Source organism: Dermochelys coriacea, chromosome 7 (genome assembly GCF_009764565.3).
Source record: "Dermochelys coriacea isolate rDerCor1 chromosome 7, rDerCor1.pri.v4, whole genome shotgun sequence".
NCBI lineage: Eukaryota > Metazoa > Chordata > Testudines > Dermochelyidae > Dermochelys > Dermochelys coriacea.
The window spans coordinates 21,020,644-21,048,152 of record NC_050074.1 but is presented as its reverse complement, the minus strand read 5'-3'; the positions used below and the strand labels follow the sequence as shown (position 1 = coordinate 21,048,152).

The window sequence follows — 27,509 nt, the reverse complement described above, 5'->3', positions numbered from 1 at the left end:
CTGCATAACACTCTTTATTTGAGATTGATGTAGGGGGAAGGATTTGGGCCACAGGAAATGGTGCTGGCACATGCATCGGTCTCAGGTGAGCATTTAGCAGTTCGGGTTTTATTTTGAATCCATTGTTATACTGAATGAGACAACACCCCACCAATATTTAAAAATTATATTTCCATTTTGAACCAAGGCTGCCTGAGAATACAATGTTTCTCAGTGCTGATGTAAGAAGACTGGTTGTTGGGAAGGAGTGGGACCCATGGAGGTTATCAGCCTTGCAGAAACATCACCTAAACTGCTGACCCTTGGGATATCATCTCAATCACTTCTTATGTCTTGTTAGCTTGCTCCTGTCAACCTATGGGATCGGCCAATGCAACCTTCAGCAGAAGCTGGCGGTGCCACCCAAAGACGGGGTTCTGTTACTGCAAACCAGGCGTGGCAGGCCCGAATTGTGACAGATGCCTTATGGGATACTGGGGCCTTGGAGAAAATGGCTGTCATCCGTGTGACTGTGCCAGAGACTGCGACCCCCACACTGGAAACTGTTTCAATGGGTAAACAAGGCCCCTTTTATGGGGAGATAATCCTTTGGCTCACTTTTAGGCCTTTAATATGAAACTCAGATGAACACTTGGAATCCTGCACAGATGGCATAAATTCAAGGAAGTGGGGGGAGGTAATAGGGGAAACAAGACAGTTCTCTGCATCCACCTGAATTTGAATGGATTGCAGCACTGGGTCATTCAAATGCCATTTGACTGCTTCCATGTAAGTACATCCATAATACTCTTTAAAGACAGTTTTGAAGCAAAGGTCTTTTCTAGTTATGATAGGTAACTCCATGACCCTGCTGGTGTCTGTGAAACTACTGTTTGCTTTTAGAAAAAGTAAATGAAAGCATCTGAAGAGCTTGCTGTGCTCTGTGGCCTAGGTGAAACAAGTTGGAGTCTCACTCCAATTCCTAGTGTGCAAATGTTCTCATCACATAAAACACAAACACACACGTGACTAATTGGTGACAGTCTCAGCAAAGGCCAAGCCTGAATGGCCCACAGAGACTGAAGTACTCTTCCATCCATAGTGGTAGTCCTTTTAGATCACTGGTGATGTGAGGAAGCCTGCACAGATGCTACCAGTGCCGGTCATTTTCGACAGATAACTGCAGGAACTCAGTCCCAAGGACCATTAGTGAAGTGTTTCACAGTGTGAATCAGTGAAGATGAAGTATAAGCCTAGATACTGTAGTCTCTCTATAGGGCAGTGAGCTACGGTTTTGCTCTTATTTGCATTCAAGACTAGATATGTGATTAAGTTTGCTCATCATGGCCTTTGAGGCCATGTTCCTTTCTGGCCCTGAATGCTGCTGGCATGTGGTAGTAGCTTCCTCCCTGCTAAACATCAGAAATCCTAACATGAGATTTTTCTTCTATGTCTATCTCCTCCAGTTATGAAAATGAGCCATTTTTCAACATCCCCATGGGTGGGCGAATCCCTGACCTCCTACAGATGCCAGCCAATGAAAGCGATGAGTGGAAATGGAATGATCATGAGCAGGGATTTTCTGCATTGAGACATCCGGGTATGGTTTAGCGTTATAAAATCCATTGCTCAGTGTTTATTACATAAATAAATAATTCTTATAGAGTGCTAGAAATATGCACGACTTTTGAGCAAATGCATATATTTATTTTATTTATGATTTGTTTCTTCATGTTTCTAAAATGAAGGTGTCCATCTAGTGTTCTGGGTGTCTATCCCATAAATTAAAAATCACAACATAAACAAAGGACTGCCTATAAAATATAAGTCTTCCCTCCTCTTTAACTACTTGAGTGAAGAGAGTAAAAAGATAACCTAAGACGGGTTTCTCTGTCCCAGACAGTTTACAGTCTAACACAACAAAATACACCAGACAGCAGCTCAGGAGAGGGTGAAGAAGGGAAGAATGAGGCTCCTGCATCAGCCTGTGCTTCCCAGAGTCCCACTACTGTGCAGCCCTACGGCACCCTTCAGAAACTTAAATCCACAATAGGACTTTGTAGGACTATTCCCTGCACCATTTCCTCTCATATCCTATCAAAACTGCTCCTGCATATTTGAGATGTAAAAGTATGATGGTGGCATCATAAGTTATTCAAATGTGGAGGCAAATGTGAGCATCCCATGAATGGGTCTGAGACTTCTTTGCCCCCAGCTCTGATTATTTGTCAGGACACTCCAGGATGAGTTCAAGGAGAGATCTGAACTGTGCTGGTTATCGTTGTTTTTGCACTGTATTTTCCAGTGCAGGTTAAACTATCCAACTTTGACTTTGCAGTCAAGAAATGAAAAAGTCATAATTTAAATCAAATCTCAGTGAAAAATATGCTTCCCATTTGTATTATTCATTGATTTATATAGCAACCTTTGGAATCTTTCAATTGCTTTGTAGAACTACAAATGCTATATGTAGAAGGATCATTTGATCCATGACTGAAATGCAGCCACCTGTGGGATGGAATGTAGGCGCTTTTAAGAACACCGTATGGCTACACTAAGCAACAATTCAAGACAGGCAGTAAAGAAGTGTATTGTATTCAGCTAAAGTAAGAGGGAAATTAGTCCAACACAATATAGTGGAACCTTTAATGCCTAAAAGTGGTCAAGACCTCTGTTTTACATAGCATATGACAGACAGCACCAGTTAGTTCATCGCTGGTTGTATACTGACTCAGAGGAAAAGTGCCTCCTGTTGAATCCCCAACATGTCCTGAAGCACCAGGGATTTTCCTTAGAGGACTTCCATCTAATTACTGATAAAGCTTAATATTGCTTATCGTATGACATCTAACAAGAGCATTATTTATATTATATTATTCACACCTGGATCTGATTCTGATTTATCTTTTGTTAGCATCAGTTTATGAACCGATGCAGACCGCTTTTTACTTCACAATGCAGACCAGATTTCAGAACCATTTTTGTATTGTTTAACAAGAACCAGCTTTGCAAATAACTGAGCTCACTCTGAAATCTTCTTTAACCATCTATGTTTATTCAGATAATTGGAGCAACTTTTATACATGGATGTGTGTGTGTGTATATGAATGAACATCATTTGCTTTGCTTATCTCTTTCATGTTCTGGCCCTTCTTCAACCCCTTGTGGTCTCCGGTTCCTATACTAGAAAAGTGTGTGTGCAAAGAGAAAGTGCTCGGAAGTGTCACTGATTTCTGCCAGATGAAATACGCATATGGTAAGTGGCTGATGTGCCTTCATGGTATGATCATTCCAGTATTTTCTTAGCTGGTACCTGTGAAATCATAGATCAGTTTCCTTCCTCCTTTTTTGTCTAGTGATACCTCCCAGTCCTGGGAAGAGCTGATCAGAGGACAGCATACTTCCTGTAATGATGATTTCTTCAATGCCAAGCAAATCAACATGGCCTTCATGAACTCAGGCACATGCTTACACCTATCTGTGTATGTGCTGTAGACCAGCAGACCATGTCAGGACTCCTTTTTTCCTCTGGTGCTCCTCTTCTATCTACACAGCACCTCCCTCCCATTTAGCAATAGAGGAAGGGCAGGGTGGTCAGGATCCCCTGACACCTGCCTGCTACTCCCATCACCCTGAGGTTCAGAACCCATTCTATAGGTCTTGCAGTAGGATTGCCACCCTTTTGCAGTTTGCCCTGCAGGATAAACTTGCTGTGTCTGTTTTTCAACACCTTATTTATCACCCTGGCAAATAAGCAATTATGTCTGTCATCACTCTGTGTAGGGTCATGGCCACCAAAAGACACCACATTTTGACTCAACATAATCACATCGTGATCAAACAAAGCCTATTTGTGGGATTAGCCTGTTGAAAGTTGGATGATCTTGCAAAATCAGGAGGAGTGGCAACCCTGTCAGGTCACAAATCAAAGTAGTTTTTTCCAGCTTATCATTATCATTTTAGAATTCTAGTCATGTGGCATTCCTGCACTCCAGTAGGAAATTTCCTGCCCTACAGGGTGAATTCCATTGCTTAACACTGACGTATTGTACAGCAGGCAGGAAGAATTTTAAAGGCTCAGGATTGTAGCTATGTAAATCTATTGCAAGCCTTCCAATGTCCAAACATAAAATTTGCCCAGGCTCTGAGTCAGTTTGCTTAAGATCATACTATTCGCTGCCGGACTTTCTTTGTTTTTGTTTTTTATGGCATTCCTATTATCACGTGTTCCACTCACCACAGTGGCGCCTTCTGATGGCCATCCTGGGGATTAGCTCTGCCAGGCCCTCCCACTACTCCTGGTCCTGACCCAGGGACCCTGAAGATAGCAACCTCCTGCTGTGACTCTTTAACTTCTCCCAATGCAGCTACATTCCCTAGGCCATTTCCTCACAGCCCCAACACCTTCTTCGCCTTCACCTTAGGGCATTCAGTCCCAGCAACCAGCTAGGAGCTCCCTCTTGCTCCCTTGGTCCCTGCCAGCAGCTGCTCTGTCTAAGGTGCTACAGTTCCTTCAGCCTGCTAGGGACACAGTCCTCACTCCTTGAGCTCCCAGCAGCCATTAACCTATTCTACCTTGCAGATCCTCTTATATGGCTTTGTTGGGTCCAGATTGGTTGTTCCCTGAAGCTTTTCTCTGATTGGCTGCACCCGAAGCAGCCACTCTAGGCTGCTTGGAGGACTCACCTCCATTGCTCCACTCTGGGGCAGGGCATGGTAGGACCATGAAGCCTCCACTAACCCCTTCCACTCCTGTGTGGGGTGGACACTCCATCACACTATACATACCCTAGAGATTTCCTATGACTTTCGAGCTGTTGGCAGCAACCCATTGGAGATGAGCTGATAAAATTGGGAAGTGATTAGTTAACTGTCTAAATTGAAAAAATCCAGCATTCCTTCCCCAGCTTCATTTAAATGGGTGCAGTGATTGAACCATAATGCTCATGTGTCCCTGTCCAAGAGCCAGAACCCTGACATGATTGTTTGTGCCTCATCCAACAGTCCCTAACATTCTACCCTCTAGCCATATAAGGAAAATACCACTGCTTACTTTGAAATGAATTATTGGTTTGTGTCCATGTGTGTATTTTCTGGCAGTGGTAAAAGCAAGAATCCTATCGGCTCATGACAAAGGAACCCATGCGGAAGTTGTAGTGAAGGTAAAGAAGGTCCTGAAATCAGGCAAAGTGAAAATTGCCCGGAGTAACAGAAGTATCTATCCGGAGTCCTGGACCAACAGGGGATGTACATGTCCCATTCTCAATCCTGGTAAGTATTAAATGCTTATGGCATGCATTCTGTGGGGAAAAGTCTATGTCAGTTGTTAAGGTATTAATGTTCCCAATTCTTATTTCACTTTCACTAGTGTAAATCAGCTATTGAAGCTAATGAAATTGTATTGGTATGGAACCTATGTGAGAACTACATTAGTTGACCATACTGCTGGAATAATCCATTGAGGAAAAGCTGGTCCAGTTAACATAAAGCAAATGAATAGATTAGCAGGGTAAACCTGGTACTCTTATTGGAGTATTAAAGAGAGAAACATAACTGAGAAATCCTTTATTCAAATAGTTAGGGCTGAACTATGCCTCCCTGTGGTGGGTTTGCTACAGGGGAGTGGGCACAGAGACCCATTCTCCCTTCACTGCCCAAGCATCTGCACAGTGACCAGGCATAATCTGTTTCCCAGAGCTGGGGAGTGCAGGGCTGGGAGGCAGTTAGTCCTGCCAGCAGCTCTAGCAGGTTCAAACTGGTTCAGTGATGCCTTTCTGAGTTTGAAGACAGTCTGAAACAATAGCTGTGAGGTGTGAACTGCCCCATGCATCTTAATGTATTGTTACTTCAAAACTTAAAGCTCACAATTTGCAGCATGTGGTAAACTCAAAATATGGGGCTAACATACAATAAATGAATTTAATGCCACAATAAATGAGACAGGGGCTTTGGTGCTGATTGGATTATTCATCTTTAGATTTAATTCAGTAAAAACATCCCTTTTAAACATTTATCTGTAGCCACCGCAGAATTTCCACAAGAGTGCCATAGAATCTAGGGCAAAACTGCCATTGCATACATGCCTTGTTTCATATACAGTATGCATAGAGAAAATGAAATGCAATCTCAATGTTAACTATAATGCAATCCTAGAATGTAAATAAATCCAGATCTCACATTTCAGTTCATTACTACATTAGATTTACGCTTTTGAATATACAGGTTTGAAAGAAAAAGAGAGAGATAGAGAGGGAGGCATTGTCTAGTGGTTTACACACAGACTTTGGTCCAGGAATTCCTTGAATCCCATCTCACAATGACTCCCTCCGTGGGCACAAGAAACCCTCTGCCACAATTTCTTCATGTGTCAAGTGGAGCTAATGTTTATCAGAACTTATCTACTTCACAGGGGACTTTGAGGATTAATTAGTTAGGGCACAACTGGGAGCCTTGCTGTGCACCTGCACAGGGGAGGGGCTTGTATGTACTAGTGGCATCACCAGAACTAGCAGATATTCCCCCTCCCCCTCAGGTAGGCAGGGAGGGAGTAGAGCCATCCCATACCTCTGCATACCACATCCAAGATGGCACAGAAGGGGAAGTAACCTGTGCCAGCAAAAGAGCTGGTACATATTACTTTCCTGCAGGACAAGGGGAAAATAGGAACCAAATGATGACTTGGAGACACAGGAGCAGCACTGCACAGCTTAATCTTTCCAATGCCCCTAGAAATTGAAAAGCACATAGGCGCTGATTTTTATTTTTCCCAGTGGGTGCGCTACCCCTACTCTGCCCAGAGGCCCTGCCCCCACTCTGCCCTTTCCCCCAAGACCTGGCCCTCGCTGCCTCTTCCTGCCCCTGAGCACCCCCGGAGTCAGTGCCTATGCCAGATAGGTGCTAAGCAATATTATTAGTAGCTGAATGGATGGATTTTTCAGCAGAGCCCTCACTACTGCTTTCTTTCCCATCAAGCAATTTAGTGGACTGGAGACAGAAATATTTGTATTGCCCCAGCTGAAATCCCATGTGGATAATTATGGGGAGATGAGCTATAGAGCCCACGTAAGTGCCTTTAACTGTGCTAATTGGAGTCTGGAAGTGTCTTTTGGACCCTGCTTTCTTTTTTTCATCCAAGTAGGCAGCAAAGGGCTTGATCCCAAGAAGTGATGAGCACCCACAGCTCCCATTCACTTCAGCAAAGGCTGCAGGTGCTCAGCACCACTTGGGATCAGGCCCTGAATAAGACAGGTAACTTGGTTTTCTTTTGGATGAACTAAACACTATCTCCAAGGATCATGTTTCACTACTGTGCCTTACACCATGGAGAGTGGGGACTTATCCACATTCTAAAACAAAAACTTGTTAGATAAGTTACCCTACATTTTTTCCTCTGAATAGATTAAACACACTTCCACACTGAGTGAAAGAATTCCTTGTATTTGGTCTGAAATCCAAAGCTTATCCTGAGCTCTAAGGCAAATTCTCATCTGAAATCAGCCACATACAAAAGAGCCAATTGTTCTGGGATTGGCTGAGTCCAATCAAATCCAGTGTGAATTCTTCCAGTCAGTCCAAAATGATTTGTGCTCTCTCAAAAATGATTTGGGTCTTGCATCATCTGTACCACCCGGTGAGGAATTGGGTTTGAATTTGCAGGGATGCACTATATGGTCTCTAAGAGCTGTACTTCAGCAACGTAACTCAAACTTGGTCAAATACATTTTACTGACTGTGGTGCAAATGGTTAAGGTATTCTCTTACATTTCCTGTCCTAAACTCTTTTATGGTATAGCTGTGGACTGTTAAACAGCTGCTAGGCTCCCTGCCCAGCAGTGGGAGCTGTAGGTCAGGGTAGGTGAAATATGTGTTTAATATAGGGTTCGACTGTGTTTGACCCTTCACAGAAGCTCGAGGGGAGAGGGCATAAGGAGTCCAGCCCCCTTTTTTCTCTTTAGCTGTTAGGAGTATGGGGCCCATGAAACACTATTGTACAGTTCTGATGCTAGCCAGTGTACCTGCAGTAGTGCATCTGCACACTAGCCAGTTATTCACAATACAATAGGTTTGTAAACTAGATTCTCATCACAAAATTATGCACTAGATTCACAAGTGGTGTAAATGAGCATAATTCTATTGACTTCAGGTTTCTATGCCGATTTCTACTCACTGAGAATTTCACTGTACATGCTCACTCATGTTGAGATCCATGCTTTTATTCGGCTCATGATTTTTACACACCCCTTTCCCCTTACTTCTACATGCATATTAGCTTTTCATTCCCATCACTTTACTTCCAGCAAGGAGGGAGCGGGGTGGCAGTGGGAGGGGTAAAGGGTAAGCAGCAGCCACCAATGCCAGTCCAAACTGCCACTGTCATCAGCAGGGCTTTCTGCTGCGCATGGTGATCTGGCTTCCTGCCCATCCGTCTCTGCAGCATTGTATTATATGTTCTTCCCTGGCTGATGACAGGAAGTCCATATTTAATCTCATGGCCTTTAGAGTTTAATCATAAAACTTTATTTATGGAGCTACCAATGGATTTGCTGTATGGATACTAAAGAAAGACCTTCTGCTTTCCACATTAGTAGCTCCCAGCCAGAATAAACTATTGAGCTGCCCTCTGCTTTGCACAGGAACTAGCATTTTTTTAAAAAAGCATAGGAAACCTCAGGCTTTTTAAAGGCTGAAGAAATATAATTTGGGGGGTAAATACTGCCCTCTCTCTCCCCTTCCAGGGCTGTGGAGTGCTCTGTCTGCAGCAAAATTGGTGTGCTTTCACTGTGCAAGGGGTTGCACAGCAGGATTTGGGGGAAGAGAGGAGTGAGACAAGGCCAGTGACTACCATCACTATTAGCCTCAGTCCTTCTTAGGGAGCGGGGTTGCAACAGCAGCCTCTACTGAAATTGCAGGGCTGCTGAGTAGGGAACATAGGGAATGTATAATCCCTCAGAATCCCCTTTCACCACTACACATACTTGGGGGTATCAGGGGATTTGGCCCTGTGTTTTTAATAAACTTTATAGTATAATAGTGAGGTTTGTCTGCTTGAGTAATAAATCATTAGCAGTATCTGTGTCTTGCTAATGAACTGATCACAGTAGGGTGTCTCACCTCTGTGGTTATGCCTCTAATCCTATGGGGATGTGGTGGTTACATTTCCTGGAGTTGCCTGAGCTGCTGCTAAAGATCCTTATTGTGTCAGGAGAATGTGCATTGTTGTACGAGAAGAATACCGAGCTGGCAGTTGTCATGTCAAACAGCCATTTCAGCTAATCTGTGTGGCGCACACAGATTAATCTAGCCCTTTAGACTGCTCACCAGCCAATTGGAACACTGTCTCAGCTCAGGCGCTTTAATAATTGTGTTTATTTTGTTCCTCACCAGAAAACACTGACTGACAATGTGGTCTTTCTGTTGCTGCAGGTTTCAGCTATGATGGGGGAGGGAAGGCAAGATCTGTACCTTCCCCCACCCCCCTTACCTATCATCCAGAAGTTTTGTTCCACACATTGAACCCGAAGTAATAAAACTTTGGATATTAACAGGTTGGATATAGAAAGGCTGCCAATCCCCCCCGCCCTCTCCCGCGGATGGATGTCCAAGCTTCATTTCAATTAAAAATCAAGCAATCACATACACATGACACAAATACACAAGCAACTAGATACCGTACAACAGCCATATGCAATAAGGCACAAACACAAAAGAGTAACAGACACAGCAGACAAACAGATACACAATAAGAGACGCACACACACCAGGCATATAGATAGGAACACACACACATTGCTGAAAATAAGCCAGTTTAAATTGCAAGCCAAAATCTAGCCATCCTTTTCAGTTGGTGGATGTTTCTTTGTTGTGTTTTAATGACTAGGGAATTTGCACCTTTCACTTGTGTTTTGTGCTATTAAACCAACAAAATCAAGAAAATTTCAGAGGGACACAGCTCCTTCCATAACCTGCCCCAAGGTGCTTTAGCTGTTACAAGGGCCTCTGAACAGTAAGGGAATTTTACGTATCATACTGGATACAATACACAACAAAAAACACCTCTGTGTTTAATGCAAAACATCCTGATTTTCAGTGGTGCCTCAGTCTGGCCTTTCCTTGAAGGTATACAATTTTGTATGAACTAGCACATTTTCTGTGCACTAGCAGTTGCATGTGCAGATGATAATCTAACAGGGATGCTTTAGAATTCTCACATTCAAAACCAGCCCACACCTGGCAAGACCTGATTCTGCTGTCACTTGTACCTGTGCAAACAAGGAGTAGTTCCACTGAAACCCATGGAGTTAAATTGGTGTAAAAACCAAACCAAACCCCAAACGCCACAACAACAAAAAAACAGTGACAGGGAGATCAGAATCAAGCCCAATCGCTTGCTGGTGCAGGTGTTAAGATTTTGAAAGTGTTAAACTTCTTGGAACAAATAAGGTTTGTGTGTGAAGTTCTAATATGTGCACACACATGTTAGAATGTATTGCTGGTGTACAGAGGAATTAGTGCAAAGAAAGTGTATGCACATAAAACTGTATGCGCACAACCTGGAATATTCATTTAAAAAAAAGGCTGAAGCTAGCTAAGGTGCAAGATCCTGATTCCCCAGGGATGGAGATATTAAGTATGTACTCCTCTGTTTTATTTATTTAAGTAATTATTTTTTTAACCAGGAACAGACTACCTGATAGCAGGCCAGGAGGACTCAAGGACCAGCAAACTCCTCGTGAATATGAACAGTCTGGTGAAACCCTGGAAGGCATATTTGGGAAAACAAGTAGCAGACATTCTTCGAACTGGGTGCAAATAATTTCTTCTTCAGAAGTTAAAGTCATAAACTTTATATTTTAATAACACTGCGGTGAAAGGTATAGCTAGTTCATATATTACCATGCAACACCTTCCTAGCTAAGGGGACAAAAGTGGACTTACTCTCCTTTCCCTCATTATGTGTTTAAACCAGGAATCCTTGGACGTAACTTTTCTTCCATAATTACACACTGTCTTATATGAAATTAACCAACACATCGCATGTAGATTACGAATCACAGTTCTTAGCTTGAAGCCATTTTCACAGCTCCCAGAGATTCACTCTCAGGGGAGAAGCAGAAGCTATGGTTTATGTGTTTCCACTCTTCAGGAATGAATCTGGTATTGATACCTATAAACCGCTTGCATAGTGCAGTCATTACTCCAGTGTCATTTTCTTTATTTAAGTGGCCATTAATGGGCAAAAAAATTTCAGCTTTGCAGGTGGCAAAATATTAAACAGTCAGCATGTCAAATGACACTTGATTTGTTTGAAAAGAGCTGAGTTATTTTTATTTACCAAGCAAATTGCAGTTAGATCAGTATAAAACACATTGCTTTCTCGAGTGAAAATATCACATTGCTGCACAGAGACTAACGCTGGAACTTTATCTGGTGAGGGCCTCTATAGATGGGAGTTATCAAAGTCAATGCCTAATGTGAAAGCACTTCTGGCTCAATGTGGAATCCTGACGCCGCACTCATCTATTCTATCAAAGGTCTCCTCATTCTTTGCTATTTGTACTGTCACACAATGGGTTTCAGAATGACTGCTGCTAAAAAGCCTTGTGCCAGTACAGTAGTGTCAAGCTGCAGCTCCAGACCCATAGGAGAAGGTGATGGAAGCTGGCCCAGATTTGAGTTTGTGAAGCTACAATAGGTAGAGGTGTGAAGGGCCAATTTGAGGATTAAGCGAAGTGTTGATGTCTGATAGGGCAGCTACCTTGTTATTTTGATCAATGCCCTTGAGGCCATGCCCATTATTTAATTGTCGCGACTGTTTTCACTCTGCTGTTATTCTTGCCCCCTTTGTGTGTTGTACTGTAATAGTCAAGTGATGTTACCTTTCAGTTGTGCTTGAAGTTTGTTTAGCGTGAGAAGCAGGGGTGGTAGCATCTCCACTCTAAGTAAAGTCCTGCTGTTCTGCAGAAGGACTCCCAGTAGATTTATTTTAGTCTGTTCCACAGTAAGAAGCCAGTCCGTGGAAATGTGAGTTCCTCAGAGTACCGTGGGGAGGGGGAAGGGAATGTCTCCGCCCAAGTGACAGGAAACTCATGACCAAACTGAGAGGATAAAGGAGTACGTTCCTTTGATAAGTAAAGCATCAGTCAGAACTCTGTTCAAAGATATCCTTTTTTGTTTGTTTGTTCGTATATGCAGCTTTTGCACATCTTTGTCTATGCCTACAGGAAGAGGAGATGGGGTTTGATCTGCGTGCCACTCAGTCACTGTGCCATGAAGGAATCTAGGACAGCCCAATAGCCATGAAAAGAAAGTGGTGGGTCTGGGTTATGAAGTGTCTGATGAGAAAGAGATAAATTATCGGCATGTTCAACTAATGCAGTTAGGTGACAAGTATCTGAAGACCAGGGATCCTGGAATGCCAGAGCTACTTTTTTATTACCATTGTTTGTTACCCTTCCTTTTATGTAGGGCCTGATGCATATCAGAACAGCAAAAGGACACATTTCAGATCATTTGTAAAGAGAAGACCAGCAGAAATTTCTTGGAATATTCTTCCAGCTTGGGTGAAATTCTGAATGGGCATCACCTTGAAGTGACTCAGTGTGTGTTTACATAAACAACCTTTCCCTCCTCCCTCCACCCAGCCCCCTCAATCTATGGATGCATTATATCTTGTCTCAGGCCAACATGACATCATCCTATGTTTGGCTGTGAATTCAAAGGATGTTCAGTCAGTTAGCTAGCTGGACTGATGAAATATTCCTAAACCTATTATTGCTCCTACAATGGCCCTGTTAAAAGCAACTTTCCATTTTGTGCCTGCAGTTTTGTAAATGCAAGTGCAATCAATATCACTTAGATGTCAAACTGTTTGGTTGCAAATAACATTGATGATACCTTCAAATGTGCAGGCACAAAAAGGGGAGCTGAATAGAAGCTCCTTTCAAAATCAGGTCCATACAGTATATTGCCTCACGCACAAGCGGATCTAACTTCCCTTGGATAATGTCACTTAACTATAGGTTTGTTCCAGTTTTAAAGCTATCCTGTGGGAGAGGAAGCTCCACATAGTTATTTCAGTAGTTAGTTGTCTTAGATTTCTGTGCTTTTAAGTAAATATACATAGTACGTTGGGGATTCCTTTATTTGTATTTAGTTCAATTTTCAAAGGAGCCCAGGTCACTCAGTTCTCATAGAAATGAAGTGGGACATCAGAGCCTAATTTCCTTAGGCACCTTTGCAGATCCCAGCCTAGAAGTGTGTCTTGTTCACATTGAAACTAGCATAGAACTTGTCATCTCTCCTTCATAGTTAACTAGAAGTGTTCACGGGACACATTATGATATGGATAGAGGTTCCCATCTGATCATATACATTGACCCCACTCCCTCCCCAAAATTTTATTTTCTCCTAAGGAGCACAAATGCTGTATTTTCTTTTTCCTATCATGGCAGGAGGAAAAAAGCCACTATTATCCATTTGTTGCTACCCAAAGCAGTAACCAAGAATTTGGCATCTCTGATTAGACATTTAATTAATGTAATAAAACACTATGCACCACTAAAGTGGCTTTATTTAAAATGTCAGCCCATTAAGTTAGAGTAGCAATCAAGTGATATTGTTTTCATTCCTGTGTCCAGAAACAGACTGACTACAAGGATTAGCTAGTCATCTTCTTTTAAAGACCATTAAAAATAATGATGTGTTTAGATGACTTTACAGTCCATTCTCAAAGAGCCTGTTAGGAAGAGTTTCAATAAAGTAAAGCCTAGGGTGAGAGAATGCGTTTGAGGGCACTCTTTTTATCAAATGCATTTATATTTACCATTGTGCGTCTTCTTATCTGCTGAGGGCCATATTCTGTTCTCATTTACCCAAGTGCTATCCCATTGAGCTAAATGGCATTGCAGAGGGTGTAAATCGCAGGACTAGAAGGTTCCCCCCCCCCAGCTATTTTAATATCCAGGGTGAAACTCACCCTTTTTGTGGGAACCTGAGAAGGGAACCGCTTGCAGTGACCGTTTCAGGTTATGGGCTGGGATAGTGACCAGTGCCTTTGTTCTTTTCAGCGTGCAGGCTACTGAATCCACATAGTCCAGTCAAGCCCTTCCTCTGATCTGCCACCAATACACTCCTTCATGCCAGTTTATTTGACATCAATAGGAGCCCACTATGCAGCATCCACTCAGTCTGCCTGCCCACTCCATGTAGGGCTACTGGAGGAAGTGAGGAATCACCAGCTCAGAGGGCCTTGTACTAGCCTTTCAAGGGGATATGAATTCCACGCTTACAGAGTTTCTATGTGCCTAATCTTGTATTAAGGGAGGAGGTTATGTGTGGCTCTGTAATGGGGTTCACTCACCGCTAGGGTGCCTCCTCCTGGCTGTTCAGGTGATTAGCTCCATCCACATCTAATGCCCTATTGTTTGCTCTCACCATGGCCCCTCCCACCTTCTGGGACTCAGCATGCTCCCTCTCCATAACTTGGCCCTTGGACCAGGTCACTATAAATGTTTCCCCTTCCAGAATACCAAAGTCTCTCCAGATCAACTGTCCAGTTGCCTTCCCAAGCCATCCTCTAATTCAAGACTATACCACTTTCCTCAGTGAGGTGGGGGTATGGGACCCAGGCCTGCCCATTACTCCAGATTCCAACACAGGGACTCTGTTCAGCAACCATCATCCACTTACCTCCAGACCTCCATGCTATTTCCCTGCTCTTCTTCCTACTTTTCTCCCCTAGCTCTGCCCCTTACCCCAGGTTATCAGTAGAGCTCCCTCTGTTATTTCACCCTTTTCAGTTTCTTGCCAATTTATATTTCAAACACACTTTCCTCCTCCCAGGGAGTGACCATAGACTACTTCTCCTACAACCCCTTCTGTTCTCAGCTTGCTGGTTTTGTATGAGACAAGCCTACACCTGCTCAGCTGAAATTCATCTTCTATTAGGGCGCAGTTTACTGGGTTAATCAGCCCCTTCCCAGCTATCTTAACCCTCCCAGGTGATGTGTGGAATGAATACTCCATCACAAGCTTATATATACAGCTTTGCAATGTATCTTAATGCAAACTTTCAACAGGGTGATTCCCGACCACATTCATCCATTTGTGCTAGACTATGGTATATGTAAATGCCCACTGCAAACCAGAGTGGGACCAACACATTTACATCACTAATGATCAAGCTACTATGTTCTTGAATCTATTGCAGCCATTTCTTATAACCAGGGATCTGTCTCATCATGAAAAATATTCATTAATGTCATTCCCAAGTGTTTCTAGCTATCAATATTAGATGGTAGATTTGAAAGAAGGGTACTTTTATAATCTCTATCACTTTCCTTGGGATCCATTGTAATAAAAACAAGCAGGCTAACAATTTTTTTTTTTGCACTCAGATACATTCTCCATTGTGTAAACATTGTGTGGCCAAATGTTTCCAAAAGTGAATCAGCTGACATACAATAATGTGTGAGGAGTGGGGAACAATTGCGGGCAAACATGAAAAAATATGCATAGGTTTTTTTTCTCCTTCCTCTCTTTCATCCTATTTGATGGTGACTGGAGAGCTGAGTCTACTTCCTGTTCTACAATCTCCATTACTTAGAGATACTACACATTCCATTTAGACTGTCAGGCTAACTGCTGTCTGATGGTTCTGCTTTGCAATCAGGGTAAGCAGATACTCCACCAGCGTGTGACACTGGTGAGCCTACAGTTTGAAGGTACAGAATAGAAGCCAGTTATAGTCAGCCTAAGAGCAAGTTGACTTTTTGTTGCTATTATTCCCAGCTGTTCATGAGATCTCTGATTAACTAGCCCAAGAAGAAAGTCAAAGAATGGGGAACAAAACTGAAAATTATGCAGAACTATAGTGTCCAGCCAAACAATAGTACCAGCATGCTCTGCAGTGCTATAAAGCATGTAGCCTGCCTGAAAATAAATGTCCAAAGTACAAATGAACTCCACAGATTTGAGTGAGAACAGTGTTCACTATTTGTAATGGAATTAAGACTGTATAAAGGGATGGTTATCTTGGGTATGGGGAAAAAATAACTTTCATATACTGTGATGGTTCAAGAGAAGATTATTGTGAGACAACGTGACACTATCAATACTTCCCAGAAGTAACTGCTATGTATTTCCTGTGACCAGAACAAACAAGGCCCTACAGAACTAACAAGAGGATCTGCCAAAGAAGATGCACCTATTGAAATGGGAAAAGAAATCTGTTGTTCTTGTCCAGAGGTTACTGAATACAGCTCTCCAGTACTTTCTACCAGATTGTCCTGTCATCAGCTTTGCCAAAAAGCAGCAAAGACAGGGCAGCTGTGTTACACTCTGATGCACCCCAAACACCAGGAAATCAAAACAAGACACACAGGTAGGTGGTCAATCAAAACATGTAATAACCCTAAACCAGTTAAGTCAGCAACAGTCCAAATGGCAGGTACGTAGCTGAAGGCTCAGCGTAACTGCACACACCCAACGCTATGTGTACATACACACATGTACACACCCACCCACACACAGAAGAACAGGAAATGGAACACGGAATTCAGGGAGCGGGAACCAGGAAACAGAAACAAGGAGCAGGAAGCAATAAGCAGGAAGGCAACACACACCAGTCATCAGCATCAATACTGAAAATGGTCATACGAACAATCCAACCCAAACAATAGTAGACAGGTTGCCCTATCACTAGCTGTTATCACATGCCAAGAAGTAGCAAAGACAGCTGGTAGGCCCTGCCTAATGATGAAATAATAGCGTTTACCCCCAAGAAAAGTATGGAAAGCACTGGAAGAGTTACACTGGGGCAGGGAAGCAAACAGGCAATGGCTGAATGCAGCAGCATATGTGGAGAGGAGGCAGCAGCACCATTAGGACAGTTTCAAGTCAGAGCAACTATCTGTGAGAGTTGTGCAGCTCATGTATCAAATAAAACGTGGCCACATCTATCCTAGTCTTTGTAGGGAACTTTAAAGGATCAAAATAGTTCACTAGGTAGTTCTTTGTGAGTGCTGAACTCAATATGCAAGGTTGCTATGTTGTATTTAATCATGCTTCTGCATCTGCTGCTCTTGTACACTGGTACAGCAAGCAGATAGGAGGAAGGAGGCAGAAGGAAGGCAAACAGACCTACATACAATATTGTATTACTTTGGCAAGAGTGGCTCATTCTTCTAACTGCTATACAGAGCAAGGTTTCTCTGTAGTGTTCTCCATCTGTGTATCTGAGATTGTTTCAGTGCTGCTTGATGTAAGCTTTCCTTGAATTTATATAATTCACATGGTGTTCTCTCCAGGGTCCCTCAGACCTGGAAAAAGTGATTGTGTTATTTGTAATATGTTGTGCACATTTTCTGTTTTATAATTAAACTTTGATTAAAAATACTGATAGAAATGTATATTGATCTTGAGTTTTGGGTTTTATGTTTTAAACTATGTGATTTTCAAGCCAAATTACACTAGTTCTGTTGAAGTTAATAAACCTGAAACATTCCAGACATCAAACTCTTGATTCAATAGTCTTACACAGAGAAAAAGAAGCAGAGGAAAGAATTTAGTTAAGGAAATTGTACCAATTTTCCTTGCAAGCTAATTCTCAATATTAAAAACCAATCTGTAGCAAATAGAAGATATATGTATATTTTGTGTGTATAATAAACACACAAAAGAAAGTGTCAAAAGTAGATGCTGATGAATTGTATCAACAGCATATTAATTCAGAATTTCAGCCCAGGTCCTTCAAACCTTATATGAGTTTTTAACTTTAGTAATATGAGTAGCACTTAGGAGCATAACATTACACATGTATAAATGCTTGCAAGTTTGGGACCTTAAAACTCATCACTACATTCCAAAATCACTCCCTGGAGCCTAATTATTGCCCACACCAGGCATCAGGCACAACAAAATACAAGTTCAAGGTAGGTGGAGAAGCCTTGACTCTGGTCTGCCCAAACTTATGTAGGCTTAAAACTGCTACTTTTTTTGGGTTCATAATTACTTTTGCTTTTAATAAACAAAAATAAATGCATCACAGAGACTTGGTATTGTGACTTTGGCATTGATTTTGTGCTAGCTCTTTGGGACATATTATGAGTTCATAGGATCCTTGCAGGTCTTCCTACTGAGATGTTTGCACCTCCATTCTCAGCAGGCCTTACTCTGCATGCAGATGATTAACACAACAAACAACAGGTTTCAGAGTAGCAGCCCTGTTAGTCTGTATTCGCAAAAAGAAAAGGAGTACTTGTGGCACCTTAGAGACTAACAAATTTATTAGAGCATAAGCTTTCGTGAGCTACAGCTCACTTCATCGGATGCATTTGGTGGAAAAAATAGAGGAGAGATTTATATACACACACACAGAGAACATGAAACAATGGGTTTATCATACACACTGTAAGGAGAGTGATCACTTAAGATAAGTCATCACCAACAGCAGGGGGGGGGAAGGAGGAAAACCTTTCATGGTGACAAGCAGGTAGGCTAATTCCAGCAGTTAACAAGAATATCAGAGGAACAGTGGGGGGTGGGATGGGAGGGAGAAATACCATGGGGAAATAGTTTTACTTTGTGTAATGACTCATCCATTCCCAGTCTCTATTCAAGCCTAAGTTAATTGTATCCAGTTTGCAAATTAATTCCAATTCAGCAGTCTCTCGTTGGAGTCTGTTTTTGAAGCTTTTTTGTTGAAGGATAGCCACTCTCAGGTCTGTGATCGAGTGACCAGAGAGATTGAAGTGTTCTCCAACTGGTTTTTGAATGTTATAATTCTTGACGTCTGATTTGTGTCCATTCATTCTTTTACGTAGAGACTGTCCAGTTTGGCCAATGTACATGTACTGGACAGTCTCTACGTAAAAGAATGAATGGACACAAATCAGACGTCAAGAATTATAACATTCAAAAACCAGTTGGAGAACACTTCAATCTCTCTGGTCACTCGATCACAGACCTGAGAGTGGCTATCCTTCAACAAAAAAGCTTCAAAAACAGACTCCAACGAGAGACTGCTGAATTGGAATTAATTTGCAAACTGGATACAATTAACTTAGGCTTGAATAGAGACTGGGAATGGATGAGTCATTACACAAAGTAAAACTATTTCCCCATGGTATTTCTCCCTCCCACCCCACTCCCCACTGTTCCTCTGATATTCTTGTTAACTGCTGGAATTAGCCTACCTGCTTGTCACCATGAAAGGTTTTCCTCCTTCCCCCCCCTGCTGTTGGTGATGACTTATCTTAAGTGATCACTCTCCTTACAGTGTGTATGATAAACCCATTGTTTCATGTTCTCTGTGTGTGTGTATATAAATCTCTCCTCTGTTTTTTCCACCAAATGCATCCGATGAAGTGAGCTGTAGTTCACGAAAGCTTATGCTCTAATAAATTTGTTAGTCTCTAAGGTGCCACAAGTACTCCTTTTCTTTTTACAACAAACAACAACACTGAGGCTTCAATTCATGTCTTACTGACATGATATAACATGTCAATAAGAAGGTGACCTTTTGAACTGTGGGGCAATATTCACTGCTGGCATAAACTGCAGGGGATTTATTACAATAAAATCAATTCTGCCTAGACAGGTGTGACTCCCATTAAAGCTAATGGTAGCTGATTTACCAAAGCAGAATTTAGCAATGGGAATTGTGCCTATGTATCTGAAAGTAGTACTATATGTAGTGTAGTTGTAGCCAGGTTGGTCCCAGGATATTAGAGAGACAAGGGGTGGGGTAATATTTTTTATTGGACCAACTTCTGTTGGTCAGAGACACAAGCTTTTGAGCTCTGTGTGGCTTAAAAGCTTGTCTCTCTATCACCAAAAGAAGTGGTTCCAATAGTACTATATAGTATATACTCCCTTAAGTACAGTACTGTATATACCCCTTTAACTAAAGTAGGTCCATGTGTTACAGCTGTACAAGTAGATGACTCTCAGTTTGTTAACTGAATTTAAATTACAGGAACAACGTGGTGCATTATAACACAAACAGCTTCTGCATCTATAAAACAAGTGGCTCAGTACTCAGTCTCTGAACACTGCTGAATTTCAGCGAAGCTCAGATCTGGCTCTGTGCTTTGTGGCTCAAACCCATATCTAATTAATGCATTTGTAATGACTTTTTTAAAAGAGAGCAAAGATCATAGGCATTAAGGACTTTTCCACTTTTAACTGAGGAGATACAATGCCTATTAACTTTTGTAGCCATGCCAGCTAAAATAATAATGTCACGGAGCTGCTTCAGGATGTAAACTGGTCACTTGGATGTTTGTTCTTGTTCCCCCTTTCACATACATTCGTAAACAAGTGGGTAAGTGTATTATGAGTGGGGTTTTTTCCTGCAAAGTATCAGGTTTTTGTAACTTCCGGAGATAAGATACCAAACGCCCTGGACCAATAATCTGATTTGGTACAGCAAATCCTACTCCCACTTTCCCCCTTCACATCACTGCTATGGGATCCGAGCTAATCATCAATGAGCAATCACTACAAATCTTCCACTGCTCTTTGTGTTGGCTGCCATGGAGCCTTCATGAGCTGTCTGCTCACTGATATATCGACGCTAATCCGTAACACACTTTTCTTTTTTTGTGCATTTACTCTTGTTTTAGAGACTGCCTCTCCTTTTGGTCTCTTTATGTTCAGCCTCTGAGTGTGGTTTAAGCTAAGGATATGGAATTCGAGCCAGGAGAGAGAGAAAAATAAAAATAAAGGCCAACAATCCTAGCAGAAAATAAAGTTAATAAGAGAAAGGAGAAGCTGACAGTTCACTATTAGGAAACCTCTATCACACATTACCCCTTGACACCAGTGGTGGAAAACTGCCAACTCCAAAGTCTATTTTCTTTGAATTGCAAAAGTATTTTTTTTAAAAGCAACAACACTGCACTCACCCCAACAAGTAGGACAAAAGGCCCATTATTAATTATTTCAATTAAATCAGCAAATGACAGGAAATAAAGCAACATTCCGAGCATTTTAATGCGCTACGCAGGCTCCTTCAGTGGATCAAAACGTATGAAAAAAATTGCTCTGGCTTGAACCGTTGGCTGAATGCATGGAGTACTCCAGACATAAACCCTTGTGCTTCTGGTGGCAGCGGGTACAAAGCCAATTGCAGCCTTTTACTGATACTATTAACATGTTAATAGCAGCCTGAGCTTTTAAAAGTCCACTAGTAAAAATAACCATGCATTGCAGTTGCTTACTTTCTACTGTTCAAAACCAGGCACGTGTTAAATTGGTGAGCCTCTCTTCCTCAACCCCTTCCCCACCTTGCTGTTCCAAGAAAGAAAGGCTACTGAGCAGGGGCTGGCAAGGGTCGATGACCTAGCGCCTCCCTCCCCTGTCTGTGGTAACTGGACTTTTGGTGTTCAATCAGTACATCTGACCGGACACTGCCAGGTACCCTTTTTGACCAGATTTTCTGGTTGAAAATCTAACACCTGGCAACCCTAATGGGGGCAGGCAACAAAAGCCCGCGGATAAGTCCAGAACATGGAAATGTGGGTGAAGAGTCAGAATCTGGGGAGAACATGGGTAATCATAGCAGGGACAAAGGAGACAAGAGGGAATACAGAGGGGAAATCTAATGAACATTTTAGATAGCTGTACATTAATGCAAGAAGTATGGGAAATAAATGGGAAGAATTAGAAATACTAGTGAATAATCACAATTACGATACAATTGGCATCAAAGAGACATGTTAGGATAATTCATATGATTCAAATATTGGTATAAAAGGTTACAGCTTGCTCAGGAAGAACAGACGGGAAAAAAGGGAAGAGGTATTATGTTGTATATCAAAAGATATATGCACTTGCACTGAGGTTGAGATAGAAGTGGGAGGCAAACCTATTGAAAGTCTCTGGGGTAATAAACAAGGACGATGTCATGGTAGGATCTAGTAAAGGCCGCCTACATAGGAAGAAGAGGTGTATGAGCCTTTTTTTAAAAAAAACAGAATATAACAAAATCATCCAAAGCACAGGATTTGTTGGTGATGGAGGACTTCAACTCTCCAGATATCTATTGGGAAAATAATATAGCAGGGCACAGATTATTCAACAAGTTCTTGGAATGCATTAGAGATGATCTTTTAATGCAGAAGGCTGAGAAAGCAGCTGTGGGAGGCTGTTCTAGATTGGATTCTAACAAATAGAGGTGAACTTGCTGAGAATTTGAACGTGGAAGGCAGCTTGAGTAAAAGTGATTATGAAATGATAGAGTTCAGGATTCTAAGGAATGGTAGGAGAAAAAACAACAGATTCAAGGCAATGGACTTCAAGAAGGCAGACTTTAGCAAACTCAAAGAACTGGTAGGTAAGATCCCTTGGGAAGAAAGTCAAGGAAAAAAAAAAACTTCAGAAGAGTTGGCCGTTTTTTTTTAGAGACATTATTAATGGGACAAAAGCAACCTATCCTAATGCATAGGAAAGATCGGAAGTATGGTAAGAGACCGCCCTAGTTTAACCAGGAGATCTTCAATGACTTGAAACTCCAAAAAAAGTCATACAAAAAGTGGAAACTAGGTCAAATTAGAATTATGAATATAAAAAAATAACACTAGCATCTAGGGACAAAATTAGAAAGGCCACGACACAAAACAAGATTAAACAAGTTAGGGACATAAAGAGTAACAAGAAAACATTTTACAAAGACATTAGAAGCAAGAGGAAGACCAAGAACAGGGTAGTCCCATTACTCAATGAGGAAGGAAAGACAACAACAGAAAACACAACAATCAGCAAAGTATTAAATGCCTTTTTTGTTTCAGTTTTCACCAAAAAAGTTAGCAGTGATTGGACCATGAACATAGAGAACATCAAGGTAAGTAGGGTAGGATCTGAGGCTAAAACAGGGAAAGAACACGTTAAGAATTAATTAGACAAGTTAGATGTCTTCACGTTCGAAGGGCCTGATTAAATACATGCTAGAATAACTAGGGCACTGACTGAAGAGATCTCTGAGCCATTTGCCGTTATCTTTGAGAATTGATGAAGAATGGAGAGATCCCAGAAGACTGGAAAAGGGAAACTATAGTACCTATCTATAAAAAGAGGAATAAGGACAAGCCAAGGAATTATAGTCCTGTCATATTAACTTCAGTGCCCAGAAAGATAATGGAGCAAATAATCAAATTTGTAAGCACCTAAAAATAATGTGATAAATAACAGTCAATGTCAAAACACAGGGTAGCAAGCCTTGTGGATAGGGAGAAAGCCATATATTTGATATATCTAGGCTTTTGATACTGTCTTCATTCCTTGCAAACACGACTCATGTTCTAGCTAATCTGTTGTAAGATGCAAAGTGCATTAGATATTTTAAAAAGGAATATCTATTTACAGCATTATAAAAAAAGATATGATAAAATAAACCTCAAAAGTCCCACTGTAACAACCAAGGAGCTTACTTGGTTCCTGGCTGTCTGTGCTTGTAATTCAGGGAGAGGCATGCTGTCCCTGGGAGGAAGGGGGGCCAAGAGCAGAGTCGGAGTCTGCTAGGCAACCAAGAGGAAGAGAGGAGAGACACTATTTGGGGTGCCCACTGGGTTGGGGGAGGATAGCAGGGTGCCTGTATAGCCACCAGTATACCTGCTAAGAGGAGGAGCAGTAATTGAGAAAAAGGAGGGCGGTAGAGTCAAATGACTGAGGGAAAAAAAGCCCGGTAAGAAGAGCTAGCTTGAGCAATAGGAAGCGAGATCCCTCTCCAGTGCTCCCACAGTAGGGTGAGAAGCCATTTTGGAGGATTCGGGAGCCAGCCACTGCAAAAGCAGGATTTGCTATGTGGTGAGTCCCAGGTCTGCATGCAGGAGGCCTGAGAACTGGCCTCTGGATACCTGGCAGCAAGTCTTAAGCTTGGTCCTTTCCCATTCAAGGTGACTCCCCAATGCATAGAATTTTGTTGGGAAAACTCCCTACCCAGCCAGGTGAGTTAGCCCGCTAGCACCCTAGATCCACTCAGTTACCATGTGGCAAATACTGCTCTTGCTGCTAGTTTAGGGCTGCCCACTTGCTGTGAGTGTATGTGAGCACTATGGTAGGAGATTGGAGTTCAGATTTTAGTAGAGTAACTACATCCCTTTGCGGTGACGGGAAAGCTTAGGAACAGAAACAGCTCGATTCCTGCATGAAGAAGATGCCTACCAACTAGTTGCTGAGGAGTCTAGAATGATTCATCTCTGAACCTGAGGATCATTTGCGGAGTTGTGAGTTCACCATCTTTTAGTCAGTCAGGGAAACTGTTTGACTAAGCGGGGGACTATCAGTCAGGGAAATTGTTTGATAGTCCCCCTGCATTGTGTCCTCAAGCCAGGGGGTAAAGGTCGGGGGATTTTATTATCTGCTGCCTAGTAAACTTGGGGAGGGACTTACCATCTTATACCCATGTGAGAGTTTTGTGGACTGTACTGAACCAAGTCAGCCAAGTTGCTTTGCTGCTACAGATGATCTTGTTCTCACAGGTCATCAAGGGCCCCCGCAAAGTACACATAGCAGTGGGACACTAAATTTTACTCTTGTTCTGAGATCATGTGACTGGGAAAATTCATCAGTATTATCATCATGGCACTGGTGACTCAGAGTAGCGATTTACCCTGTCATATTTATTTTATGTTTAATATAATTACTCTGTTGAATATATTGCATGTGTTTGGGTTACTTCTTGGGAGTCTCCAACTATCTGGAAGTAAGGGGGGTTACCCTGTGGTTAGAATTTTCCTGCCAAGCTGCCCTGGTGATCCTGCTAATGAGGAGTGATGGGGGTGGAGGCACTGCCAAAAAAATTCATATGGGAAGAAAAAAAAGAAGTTACACCCTGCTGAGATGAAGGCAGAACCCAGACCGCTCAATCAAAACCTGTAAGGAGATTGCTGTTAAAAGGAGTTAACTGGGTGGAGAGGGATGCCACCCACTATTAAACAAACGAAAAGTGTTTCAAAGACTTTTTGACCTAGATTTTGTCTGGTTAAGACTGAATAAAACGGATGCAATTGTTGGCAACCCTTTAACAGACAATTCATTCCAAACATTTAGGTGTATTGTTACGTCTCTCAAAAAGATTTTTAAAAAAAAAAAGGTTAATTGAATCAGTAATTGTTTATTATATTTAAAAAGAATTGTTCAGGAGACACTAGGGTCACGTCTTCACTAGCAACGCTAAAGCACTGCCGTGGCAGCACTTTAGTGTTGCTAGTGTAGTCACGGCAGAGCGCTGGGAGAGAGCTCTACCAGCAATCTAAAAAACCCATCTCTGCAAGGGGTATAGCAACCAGCGCTGGGGCACTGTCTACACTGGCGCGTTACAGCGCTGAAACTTGCTGAGCTCAGGGGGGTGTTTTTTCATACCCCTGAGCAAGAAAGTTGCAGCGCTGTAAAGTGCCAGTGTAGACAAGGCCTGAGAAAATGAGTCATATCTAAAACCCTAAGTCAGATGTCAGCAGTCCAAGTAGACAACCATAAATCTTTATTCATGTGTAGGTTAGGTCAGCAACTTCACTTTGTCTTCTTTACTGTCTGACTCATAAGCTCTTTATTAACAAAGTAAAGATAAATGTGATGCAATAAATTTACATAGAACTTGTCCACAATTCCTTCAGGCCCCTGCAAAACAAGCTCAGGAATATCCGAGATCAGACACTGAAGATCTGCCACTTTAAAAAAATAAGGTATGTTTGTGGCAGAGATCCAGTACATATTGTTAAAAGTAGTAAAAAGAAATTGAAAAAGCAGCAATATTTGCCACATGCAGGTCTATATTCTATCTCCAGCAACTAATAAAAGTGACCCCTTGTCTACAATTTCACCAGCCTGCCACATAATGTTGAGAAGCATTTTATCATCTGTTACTTCTTAAAATAGCCTTGACTGATTATAGGTTTAAATTGGAGCTTGTATGTATAAAAGAGAAACAGCACCAACAAAAGCTAGTACTGGTGAAAGTGTGGTATGATGGAGTTGTACCAGCCTTGCACAAATACCCATATTAACATATAAAGTAAAGGAAAGGTTATAGCAACGATCTCTAGCCCAGTAACACTCAGTTGTTTCTTTTATCCGTCCCCCTCTCCTCATAAGAACGGCCATACTGGCTCAGACCACAGGTCCATCTAGCCCAGTATCCTGTCTTCCAATAGTGACCCAATGACAGGTGCTTCAGAAGCAATGAACAGAACAGATAATCATCAAGTGGTAATCATCCATTTAAAACTAGGAAGTTTCCTTCCTATCTGAGTAGGCAGGATCTTTATACAATTTTTCTAATATTTCTAAGGACATGGATATTAATCAGAAGAGAGAACTGATTCTAGTTGCAATTACCAGTGACTACCAGGACTACAGGTAGGTCAGCTAGCCTCTCTGTGCCTCAATTGTTTCAGCTGTAAAATAGTAATATTTAAGCATCTGCTCTGTTAGTGAGCCCCCATACCACCTTATATACAAGTGCAAAATACATTACATGATTAATGGATTTTAAATCCCAAAAGCAAGAGTTTTTTAAACTGTTTTACTCCTGTTAACACAGCAGAGTACTGTGCCCACATACCATGACGAGGAAAGCAGTGCAAGAACCTACACAGAATGAACTGCATACTATATTTTGTCTTGTGCATCACTCTCCACTAAATAAGCCTTTAGCAGACTTTTAGGTCTCAAGTGCAGTTTGTAGAGTTGGCAGTTAGAAATGGTCAAAAAAAGAAAATTTTGGAAATTGAGCAGAATTGATCTGCACATCACTGAAAAATAAAAGTGTAATTATTCCATTTTTAGAGCCACTTTTCAAAGTGTAATTGCATTTTAAGGGACAGCATGAAGAATGAGTGGTGGCTCAATTATTTTAGCCACTAACTTCTAGATTTTTGGTTAAGAAAGAAACTTCTATTGAGTTCTCTTTAAAAGGTAAACCATCATCTCCTGCAATTCCAGAATTCCCTTTTATGAAATACTCAGGAGCTTTTAAAAGTGGTTGGCTATCTACACATCTTGTGTACATATAGAAACTTTCGTAATTTTTACTTAGATTGTTTGATGCAGGGACCATCCTTTTCTTCTGTTTAATACAACACCTAGCACAATGGGGTGCTGGTCCATGACTGGGACTCTTAGGCACTCTCTCACTACAGATAATTTAGGCCAAAAGAAACCCCTAAAGTATGTTAAGCTATATGCTATAAACACAACAATCCTTTCATCATCCAGTGTAATGCAGCCACATCTGGGGTAGAACATGGTAACTGATCGACAGTGCACAGAGTCTGGAACAAGAAAGAAATTACAGACAATAGAAATGGCATTAGAATGCCATTAGAAACGGCAGGAGGCAACTTGGTTTTAATTTAGGACAAGTTACCCAATCTACTCTTAATTGTAAAATTGTATACTGAAAGTTGACATTGTTTTAGTTAGGAAATTAAAAGTGTAAGCTCTCTGAGGAAAGGACTATATGCTCCTTCCTGTTTGTACAGCATACAGAAGGCACAACTAGGAACAAATACATAATGATTTTTGACAGCATG

At 41.7% G+C, this 27,509-nt stretch overlaps 1 protein-coding gene across 1 annotated transcript in view; it reads left to right on the top strand.

Moving 5' to 3' along the window:
- LOC119859476 (netrin-4-like) overlaps positions 1-17,387 on the top strand; it is a 65,912-nt gene extending 48,525 nt beyond the window's left edge. Inside the window, exons 6-10 of the mRNA XM_038411648.2 lie at positions 341-554; positions 1,446-1,579; positions 3,167-3,235; positions 5,080-5,250; positions 10,656-17,387. Of these exons, the coding sequence (XP_038267576.1) occupies positions 341-554; positions 1,446-1,579; positions 3,167-3,235; positions 5,080-5,250; positions 10,656-10,792 (725 nt within the window). The 3' untranslated portion in view covers positions 10,793-17,387. The remainder of the gene's footprint in view (positions 1-340; positions 555-1,445; positions 1,580-3,166; positions 3,236-5,079; positions 5,251-10,655) is intronic.
- Positions 17,388-27,509: the final 10,122 nt, after the last annotated feature.